The sequence below is a fragment of the Fistularia commersonii genome, chromosome 28, assembly GCF_037954325.1.
Source record: "Fistularia commersonii isolate RoL2024-O1a breed Wild chromosome 28, RoL_Fcom_v1.0, whole genome shotgun sequence".
Taxonomy (NCBI): Eukaryota; Metazoa; Chordata; class Actinopteri; order Syngnathiformes; family Fistulariidae; genus Fistularia; species Fistularia commersonii.
This window is the reverse complement of record NC_141311.1, coordinates 12,021,862-12,032,483: the sequence shown is the minus strand read 5'-3', so window position 1 is coordinate 12,032,483 and position 10,622 is coordinate 12,021,862. Positions and strand designations below refer to the sequence as shown.

At 42.8% G+C, this 10,622-nt stretch overlaps 2 protein-coding genes across 2 annotated transcripts in view; both read right to left on the bottom strand.

The window, feature by feature from the left end:
- Positions 1-13: 13 nt before the first annotated feature.
- Positions 14-2,465, bottom strand: LOC147217628 (peptidyl-prolyl cis-trans isomerase FKBP1A-like). Its single transcript, XM_086175996.1, has 4 exons — positions 2,324-2,465; positions 2,175-2,222; positions 1,526-1,638; positions 14-859 (listed from the first exon to the last, which is right to left on the bottom strand). Exons 1-4 carry the CDS (start codon positions 2,454-2,456, stop codon positions 734-736), a joined length of 420 nt encoding a protein of 139 aa, XP_086032122.1. The 5' UTR covers positions 2,457-2,465; the 3' UTR covers positions 14-733.
- Positions 2,466-4,107: 1,642 nt separating this feature from the next.
- The window catches only part of LOC147217627 (MAM and LDL-receptor class A domain-containing protein 1), a 29,745-nt gene continuing 23,230 nt past the window's right edge, over positions 4,108-10,622 (bottom strand). Inside the window, exons 41-48 of the mRNA XM_086175998.1 lie at positions 10,436-10,614; positions 9,982-10,219; positions 8,868-9,027; positions 8,663-8,771; positions 8,217-8,328; positions 4,839-4,935; positions 4,664-4,739; positions 4,108-4,578 (exon numbers count right to left, since the gene is read on the bottom strand). Of these exons, the coding sequence (XP_086032124.1) occupies positions 4,489-4,578; positions 4,664-4,739; positions 4,839-4,935; positions 8,217-8,328; positions 8,663-8,771; positions 8,868-9,027; positions 9,982-10,219; positions 10,436-10,614 (1,061 nt within the window). The 3' untranslated portion in view covers positions 4,108-4,488. The remainder of the gene's footprint in view (positions 4,579-4,663; positions 4,740-4,838; positions 4,936-8,216; positions 8,329-8,662; positions 8,772-8,867; positions 9,028-9,981; positions 10,220-10,435; positions 10,615-10,622) is intronic.

The following is a 10,622-nucleotide window of genomic DNA, read 5'->3' as shown; positions in this document are numbered from 1 at the left end:
ATGGAGGCACAAATACTGACCAATAATTTTAATGAATGACTATAATAACCAATTGTAGGACATTTTCTGAAAATTACTTGTCACTGAGGTAACATGAAGCATGAAGACATTATACAAGGATACGTCATACAGAAATGAAAAAAATTAAGGATTGAGGATACAAAGTATAGTTGAAAAAAAAAGGTGTGCAAAATATCAAAAACACAAGCAGTGTGGATGTGTAAAATGACCTTAGCATGATTGTGCCCAAGTTAGAAGCTATCACCTCCTACATCTAGGGAAAAAAATTAGGTGGTTGTAGTGGTGGGGGAGGTCAAGGAATGCTTTTCATTAAAGAAGGTGGTAATATATCATTCTACTCATCAGGATACATAACCAAGTCCATTAATAACCAAGACCAATTTTTTTATGGCACTCATTGAAAAGCTGGCATATAAATGGTTCATAGAACATCAGGGTAAATCTCTACTAATAAGTGCTTGTTACTCTGTAGAAACCAAAACTAACATTTAAGTATATTTGACAAATGAGGATGTAACTTTAATATATCCTGGAAATTTATCTTACTACCCAATATAATTTCCCTGATGTAACTCCTTATACATAAGTTTTAAGTTAATTGTTGCACTGAATTACAATTCATTTGTCAATCCTCCTTAAGGAACCTTTCATTAATCAGTAATTTGTGTCTTGAGATGAGTGGAATGAGAAAGGCGGGGTGTCAAGCTTGAATTTAACAAGCGATCAACTCCACATCAAAAACCAGAGTGGAATTTGGTGGGATGAGTGGTGGGTATCCATCGGCCCCGTACGCATAATCCGGACTTATTGTCAACTTGGACCTTTCGCCAATGCTCATCTGTGGAGGAAGAATACCAGACTTAGACATCCTCATGGTCTTACTTGAACGGTTGCACTCAAATTTTGAAAGCAAAAGCAAAACAAAAAAGCTTCGCATACAAACAACTGATGTGAATGAAACTATGATGGCAACAAGGTGCAAAAAAATAAACAGATCTGCCATCTTATATACGAATCCTATTAAAGCATTTGCATTCTAAAACAAACGCTGAATAGCATTTAGTTGAATTGTTGTTTAAGCAGGAGGCAAACCGTAACAGACAATTGGAAAAAAGCAGATCAAATAACAAGCCATAGAATTTATAAATATTTAGATTAATCTTTATGTATTCTTAACATTCATTTGTTGGGATACAGTATCCCAATATACATTTTATCCATATCAATGTCTCAAATCGAGCTATAATGTCTAATATTATCTATTGTCACTTCAGTGTTACAGGTGAGAGCTTGTGCTATTTTTATGGTTTTCGATTACTTTACGAGTCACCACATCGGTAATACATGAATGAAAAATCAAGTCTGCTGTCAGTGTAATTGTTTACCAGGGCCAGGGGGAAATTAGAAGCCTTAAATCCCTTATTTGCGATGGGTGGAGTACTTGTAAACAAACAAAAACACGACAGAGAGGCAACTTTTTAAATTCAAGTGTTTGAAGTCTTACCCGGGCAACACCTTCGTCCCATCCACGAATGACTTCACCTCTTCCGATTGTGAATTTGAAAGGCTCGCCGCGCTTCCTGGAGGAGTCGAACGTTGAGCCGTTCGGCAAAGTGCCTGAAAAAAAATAGACAATTGAGACCATTAAATAATAACCTAAAAAACATCACAGAGAGACGGTTAGAGCAGGGGGTATTTCCATAATTATTATTATTATTAATTTATCTTCTCTGACCATAATAGGACTACAACGTACCGGGTATGAACCAGCTTGCTCACCGCAAGATAACATGGTGTCTCCTTACGGAAGCTAAGCTAACCCTACCTCGGCTGTGCATTCAAAATTAGCAGTCAGATGCTATGGAAACAGCACACATTTATTCACGGGGCGGCTATCAAAATGCGAATAGCTAATGCTCCATTGAGGTAATTATGAAAAAATACATACATTTTCCAAGTGTATCTGTCGCGTACGATAGCCTTAGCTCCGTGTTACCCGATGAAGCGAAATGGAAGTGCGACCAAAAGATACATACATTTCACGCATATAAAATGTCGAAATATAAACCTGAACTTTGTTTCGGGTGGAAGTGGGTGAGTGAATTTATCTTTGCCTTTCGGCAACGAGATATAAAGTCACAATGGGATCTTACCAACATAGTGCACGGTGACTGACCTCCCATTTTTCGGGAAAGTCTTCCCTGCAGATATGAAAATATGCTTTAGACAGGGGTGTCTTGTAAACAGATATTTCGAGCAATTGCAAAAAATCAATAGAAATAATTTAAAAGAAAAGTCTCACCGTCTCCATTTTTTACGATCTCAACGTCTACTCCCATTGTTCTCACCGAGGTGTCACTCTCCGTGGAAAGGCGGCGCCGTCTGCTCTGATCGTTCGTGGGTGGGCTGGTCCCTGCAGTCAAGTCGACTCGCATGGATCAGATGGCCGGCTTGTTCTTCTTCTTTCAGCTAAATTGTTTGGTTGGTTAACGGATTTTATGAGCATTACCGCCACCCAGCTATGTTTTTGATACTACATGTCTAGTTCCATCTTCTATTCAGATTTCAGATCCTTTTCTCTGAACCCCTGTGACTAAGTTAATGTTCTCTTTTACTCCATTCACAAATATCCTCTGTGGTCCTCCTCCAGGCCTCCTGCCTGGTAGTTCAAAAACCTCACCATCCCTGTACTGAAATTTACACTATCCCTCCTCTGTACATGTCAAAAGCATCAAATTCTGGTTTCTCTGACTTCTAACATGTGCTGTCTCTTTGATGGGCTCATTCTTGACCCCACCCATCCTCATCACTCCAGAAGAAAACCCAATGTCTTCATCTCTGCAACCTCCAGCTCAGCTTTGTGTCCTTTCCTTTCTAAACCAAGCAACATGGCTGGTCTCAACACCATCTTTTACACCCTTCTTTTCCTTATTTCCCACCTGTTCCAACCTGCTAGCACACGTGTCCTCAGCTCTTTTCCATACTCTCCATTTCTCTGGACTATTGATCACAAGTTTTTAAAATCATCCACCTTCTTTACATCCACTCTCTGTAACCTCACTGTTCCACTTGAATTCCCTCTCATTCACACACATATACTCTGTCTTGCTGCAGCTAACCTTCATTCCTTTCCTTTCCAGTGCATGCCTCCACCTCTCTAGATTTTCCTCCACCTGCTCCCTGCTCTCACTACAAATCACAATGTCATCTGCAAACATAGTAGTCCAGGGAGATTCCTTTCTAACCTAATGTCAGCCTGTCTGTCACCATAGCAAACCAATTTGTCTAGCTCAACCTTCAACGATTATGTAAGTACCAAAGGCCTTTGAGCAGTTGTAGACCAAAACTTCTCCTTTCGGCTTTTCCCTTCAGGGGTCGCCAGAGCAAATCAACCTTCTCCATCTAACCCTATCTCTGTATCCTTCTCTCTCACACCAACTACCTTCATATCCTCTCTCACTACGTCCATAAGTCTTCTCTTTGGTCTTCCTCGAGACCTCCTGCCTGGCAGCTCCAATTCCAGCATCCGTCTACCAATATATTCACCATCCCTCCTCTGTACATGACCCAACCAAAACATCTAACATGTGCTGCTCCTCTGATAGACTCATTCCTGATCCTATCCATCCTGGTCACTTCTAAAGAGAACCTTAGCATCTTCATCTCTGCAACCTCTAGCTCTGCCTCCTGTCTTTTTGTCATTGTAACTGTTTCTAGGCAATACAGCGTAGCTGGTCTCACCACTATCTTGTGCAGGTTGCATTTCATTTTGTCTGATTCTATCCCATGGTACCCCTGAGACATTTCTCCGCCCATTCCAAACTGCCTGGACCCACTTCTTGACTTCTTTTCTACACTCTCCGTTGCTCTGGACTGTTGATTACTTGAGTTGTGGACCCAAACATTCATAATTTTCAAAACTGACACCATTTGAATCCACATTTATACCACCATTAAAGAATTAATCACAAGTAGATATAAGGTGGTAAGTAAGCACAGAGTCATGTATTGATATCAAATATTATCCAGTGCAAAGGAAAGCTGGTGATTGTTATTTTTTTGCAACTCAAAAGAAGACGAAGGCTCAAATGATTTTTTATAATCAACAAACATACAGAATAGTCATTGTTATAGCACATTTATAACAAAATTGTAAACTTTGCATATGTTTTACTTTAATAACAGTGAGCAGTGCCCCGGTCAAGGACAATTTCCAAGATTGTTTTTAACATGCTGTGCTAAACCTTTCGACCACTATCCATTGCGCCCTAATCATGATCAGTAATTTAATGACCTGCATTTCTCTAATAATACTTGTGTAATCAAAATACATTGATCAAAAACACAAAATAGTATCACTGAGGTGCTAGTACATAATTGGATCATTTTCCTCAGGAAAGGATTGTCTCAATTATTCCGTTTTGATTAATAAGTCATAAACAACACCCGCAAACCCTAAGCAGTTGATCAGGCTGTTGTCTCTTCAGCTGCATGGGGAGACGGATCATACTTTAGGTTGTTGAAGGAAAAGTGGAAGTCAGTTCCATGGTTTGTGCCCTGCCAACAAATAGACATTTATAAATTTATTGTGCCATATGGAACCAGCAATATATATATTTTTAAAGAATACCGGCCAATTTACATCAATTTTGCAGTCATAGAAGTCAAACACAGAGTTCTGGTGAAATGTAACACTATTCGAGTGGTTTGGTTGGTTCCTGTGAGACACAAACAGGGATATAGACATCATTATTGACCAATATGTAAACAAACTATATTTGCATAATTTTTTTTGGAATATTTCCATCACGCCATACAATTTATGATGTTTCCTGTGTAGCATATAGAGGATAATGCAGATGATGCACCCAGCAAAGAAAGTCAGGCCCACCGCTAGGCAAACATAGAGCATATCTGCAGAAATTGAGAAAACAATTGTTTATAACAATTATTACATTATAACAATTGACAACCAAAAAGTGCATTTGCTGTGATACATGATTTTATAAGACCTGAGAAGGTTTAAGAGCACAAAACTATAAATGTGGTTAAAAGTCTTTCAGCTTTCTTGCTGGGGTATGTAGGAGAAGCATACTAACAGTTGAGATGACATTTGTGCCCCTATGATTTGTTGCAGCAAAATGTCACACCACACATTGCATGATGTCAGTGCAAACAGACTATTTCACAAAAACTTCCCCTGCACTGTAAAAAAGGAGGAGCATTTCTTTGTGAAAGTACTTTCTCCCAGGGGAAAATGCAGCAGCAGATTTAAAAAAAAATCAACAAAAAACATTCTACTGTTAGCTAAGATCATTGGGTTGACAATAGATCTGTAAACAGGGGGGTAGGATAATGGGCTAAATGATGATTCATCATGTCAATAATATCTGCATTGTACTTAGTCGAATGTTAACAAATATGATAATACTTATAGCATTCTCACTGTATCAGTTACAAAAATAAGCATTCTCTGGGGACCACAAGGTGTTGACTCATTGGTTTACATTATTCAACCTGTTGATTTAGTCACTATTACGAAAAGGCCAAATCGGCACAATGCTGCCTATCCAGCCATCTATCCATCTTCCCCCCTTATCCAGAGTCAGGTCATGGGGGCAGCAGCTGGAGCAGTGAGGCCCAGACCTCCCTCTCCTCCGCCACATGGTCCAGCTACTCTGGCGGGACCCCAAGGCGTTCCCAAGCCTGCCTGGAGACATACACTATCCAGCGTGTCCTGGGTCTTCCTCGCGGTCTCCTTCCAGATGGACATGCCCGGAATACCTCTCCCGGGAGGTGTCCAGGAAGCATCCTGACCAGATGCCCGAGCCACCTCATCTGACTCCTCTCTATGCGGAGGAGCAGGGGCTCTACTCCGAGCTCCTCATGGATGACTAAACTTCTCACCCTATCTCTAAGGGAGAGTCCGGCCACCCTGTGGAGGAAACTCATTTCGGTCGCTTGTACCCGCAATCTCATTCTTCCGGTCACTAACCACAGCATGTGACCATAGCTAAGGTTGGGAACGACAGGCCTCTTCACCACAACAGATCGGTACAAAGTCCGCATCGCTGCAGACGCCACATCTATTGATCTCCCATTCCATCCTTCCCTCATTTGTGAACAAGATACTGGAACTCCTCCACTCGGGGCAGGATCTCTTCCCCAACCCAGAGGGGGCATTCCATCCGTTGAGGGTGGAATGCTCCGTTTGCTCCGGTTGAGAACCATGGTCTCGGATTTGGAGGGACTGATCCTCATCCCGCCCGCTTCACACTCGGCTGTGAACCGTTCCAGTGAGAGCTGGTGATCATGGTCTGATGAGGCCAACATCATCTGCAAAAAAGTAGAGACTCAATCCTGCAGCCACCAAACTGGACGGCCGTACAGCATCCAGAGCCTTGAGGAACCCAGGGCGGACCTCATCCTACTGAAGCTACTGGAGCTACTGAAGAGCTTTTTGACGGCTTCAGCAACTTGGAGATAGCCCTGGAGATGGATATGGCTGCTCCAGAGTCCCCCCCTCATTGGAAGGCCAGAAAGGCCCAATAGGACTCCTTCAGTTTGACAGCGTCCCTCACTGCTGGAGTCCCCCACCAGGTTCAAGGGTTGCCGCCCCGACAGGCGCTGACTGAGCTACGGCGGCAGCTATGGTCTACCACCTCGACAAGGGAAGCACGGAACGTGGCCCGTTCGGACTCAATGTCCCCCGCCTCCCCTGGGACGTGGTTGCAGCTCTGCCAGAGGTGGGAGTTGAAACTCCTTCTGACAGGGGACTCTGCCAGATGTTTTTTCCACTAGACCCTCACATTATGTTTGGGTCTGCCAGGTCTTACCGGCGTCCTCCCCCCACCATTGGAGCCAGCTCGTCACCAGGTGGTGATCAGTTGACAGGTCCACCTCTCTCTTCACCCGAGTGTCCAGGACATGCGGCCGCAAGTCCGACAATATGACCACAAGGTCGATCAAAGAACTGTGGCCTGAGGTGTGCTGGTGCCAAAAGCACATATGGACACCTTTATGTCTGAACATGGTGTTTGTTATCGACAATCTGTGACGAGCACAGAAGTCCAATAATGAAACACTGCTCGGGTTCAGTTCCGGGGGGCCATTCCTCCCAATCACCCCCTTCCAAGTCGCACTGTCATTGCCCACGTGAGCGTTAAAGTTCCCTGGTAGAATGACGGAGTCCCCAAAGGAGCAGGACCCCAAGAAGGGTGAGTAAACTGAACTGTTGTTGGGTGCATAGACACAAACAGAACCTGTCCCCCCATCTCAAGGCGGAGGGAGGCTCTCATCCAACGTGTTGAACTGCAATGTGCAGACGCCGGGACGAGGGGCAATCAATATGCCAACACCTGCCCGGCGCCTCTCACCGGGGGGCAACTCCTGAGTAAAAAAACAATACAGAGGCCTGGCTCCAGACCCCACGCTGTGCATCAAGGTGAGTCCGACTGTAGCTCATCGAAATCTCTCGGCCTCATGCACCGGCTTGGGCTTCTTCCCCGACAGAGAGGTCACATTCCATGTTCCAAGAGCCAGCTTCTGCAGCCGAGGATTGGACCGCCAAGGTCCCCCGCTCTGGCTACAGCCCAGCTCACGCTGCATCCAACCCCCTTGGCCCTTCCTGTTGGTAGTGAGCCCTGGGGAAGAGGGACCCATGTCGTTCCTTTGGCCTGTGCTAGGCCGAGAGCCATGGGTGAAGGCCCGGCCACCAGACGCTCGCCATACATCCTCTCCCCTGGGCCTAGCTGGCTCCAGGGGGAGGGTCTCCCAAGTGACCTGCATCTGGGGGAAGGGAAAACTACGTCCAATGTTTGCCTTCTTCATGACGGTCTTCTGTCTGCAACTGAGCCACACATTGTCTGGCACTTCACCTTGGACCTCGGGTGACCCTTCCTTACAACAGAAGTTCCAGAATCATTGGGCCGCACAAACCCCTCCACCACAGTAAGGTGTTCCAAAGGGGACAATGCCGCTATTCTATAAAATATTTCACAGTGGGGTACAATTGTGTTGGTTTCCTTCAGGTTCTTTGATCTACTCCCAGAGTCCAAAAACAAATAGTAGGTTAACTACACATTCAAAATTGACACTGCAACCCCAAATGTAAGCAATGTGATATAAATAATAAATGAATGAATTAATATATATGAAATTGTTAATTTGACATATATTTTGAAGGTTCACATTACCAATGTTATCTTTGGGTGGAGGCTCTGAGTAGCAGGATCCAGGGAGAATGGTGATATCATCAAGAGCCACATTCCCATTAGAGGTCTTCCCTCTTTGATATGCCAATACAAACTGTGGCAAAACAAATACTTGTAAAGATAATTGAAGACATTTTGGAAATTCCAGTCTTCAAAGGAAACATGTTTATACTAATTTGTGATAATTTGTGATAACTTGTGATAACGATTCATTTATCAAAAAGGAGGGACACTTAATTTCAAGTTTGTTCCATATGAAACTGTCACCCCAGACTTCTGCTCTAATCTTTCATGTAACTTTGTTCCACAGGAGAAAATACAGAAGGACACTCATTTGACATAGTTAAAAATGACCAACAAGCCTTCAGTTTTGACTTGGCCACTTTCTGCACTCACTCTGCAGATCCCCAGCACAACAATATTATTACCTGGAATGTTTTTTCAGGTTTGATGAACACATTGGCCATCAGCCACATATCCCCCTTGTTTCCTGACTCAGACCACTTCAGAAATTCTTCCTTGTTTGTATGTACTTTTCTGTAAGAAAATACATCATCATTTAATTCTATATCATTCTTTTCAAATTTAGTGCAATTGTGGTTAATATTGCTATCACATTGACAAATGCATTACCTATCATTTAAGTAGACTCGTAGAGTCCCGACGTGGTCGCCAAACATATGGTACCAGAATTGAAGACAGTGCCCTCTAGCAGAGGGTTGGAGTACATCACTGATCAGGAAGTACAGGTCTCCTTGCAGTCCCACTGAGCTATCTACATACAGATAGTAACCTGGGGGAAAGCGAGGAACACCACAAAAAGAATCAGGGCAGGTAGAATTAATCATTACATTAACAGTAGTATATCCCTGCGTTACCCAAAAATATGAACAAATATAGGATGCTGGCTTACTGCATAAAATGAATTCCTACAACAGGGTAATATTGGAGTTCATCTTTAAGTTAAAAAGATAAAAAATGCTTTTGTAATGGTAGCACTTAGAGAAATAACAAAAGACAGAAAAAAAATGAGGAGAAGAGGAAGTGAAACATACACACACATACAAAAACAAGTTAATGCAGAAAATGACCAAATCGACTATTAGAGATTGAGCTGAGACAGGTATACATGCAGGCGGTTTAAAAGCCTAAAAGCCTTGGACACTTTTCCTAGGTCTGAATTACAGCCTTACTGATGTGTGCAGATTTGATGCTAGTATAATAATAAGTTAATCTCCCTGTCATCTCACTGCAAGGGATGTTTTTATATGCCTTCTAGCTCAAGAGTGGCTGAGAGTCTGATACTGGCTGACAAATCCCACACAGAATGTGTGAGCCTGACACTAGACAATAAGGGTTTTTACACAAAACGTCATATTTGGAAGATGATATAATTTGTGTTTTTGCAGATGAAGAAACTAAAACAGTTACAGACTAGTGCAAAATAGCGAGAGCAGAGATGATCTGTCTGCTCAGTAAAATGAGATGACAGAGTTGAATGTTTAGGAATATCTGTTGCGCCACTAGATAGCTAGAATTATTTTTGTAGTTATGTTGTTTATTATGAGCTATTTTGGCCTCTCCAACATGCCCAAATATTAATACTTGGCATTTCAGTCGCTTAAAGCAAACATTTTTGAATTGGTAGTTTTCTGCTATTGGGTTAAAAACAGTTTAATACAATTAACTTTATTGACAGTTTTGTCAAGCATTTAAGCCAGCACTTTCAGTCACTAAAGATACAGACCATTTGTTGAATTTGTTGTGTGGTCAAAACTTGGTCCAGTACTAGGATTTGGGGAGGCTCCTCGACCACGGAGCCAGTCACCCTGGTCGACTCCTCCGCCCAGATTGCTCCAGCTGCACATGTTTGTCTCAAAGTTACAATATCCGTCGGGAGGACACTGGGCATCGGATATCCATACATCATCAAACGCCATGTCTCCCTCCTGGGTAGGACCGACTTTCACACCCTCCACCACTATCTATGAACAGAGAATGTCTTTATGGAAACTGCTTACTGGGGTGCTGATGCATACTTTAATTTTTTTTAAATACATTTACTGTCCATTTATCCATCAGCCTTCTCCCATAATGAAAGTTGTTTCTATTATGATGCCAAAAGCAACAAAAACAAAAAAGGCACTTCAACAATTCCATTCATTTTACATATCCCTTTTCAATATCTCTTTCAGTCTTACCCTTTTAGGTTGATCCAGCGGCATTAGTGAGGCCTGAGCAAATCGCCACAGTTTCCCCTGGTCTCCGCTCTGAGAAAAAATAAGCAATCGGTTCCCTTTGTCATTTTCCTGATAGACTTTCAAAGTCCCAACGCCTTTGCCATACATGTGGTACCAAAGCTGCAGACAAGCCCCTCTACCTAAAAGA

Excerpts from the sequence above, each read along its gene's own strand:
- LOC147217628 (XM_086175996.1), bottom strand. The coding sequence starts at position 2,456 with ATGCGAGTCGACTTGACTGCAGGGACCAGCCCACCCACGAACGATCAG. Across the intron at positions 2,223-2,323 it reads GATCGTAAAAAATGGAGACG|GGAAGACTTTCCCGAAAAAT; the intron begins GTGAGACTTTTC and ends TCATATCTGCAG. Across the intron at positions 1,639-2,174 it reads AGTCACCGTGCACTATGTTG|GCACTTTGCCGAACGGCTCA; the intron begins GTAAGATCCCAT and ends ATTTTTTTTCAG.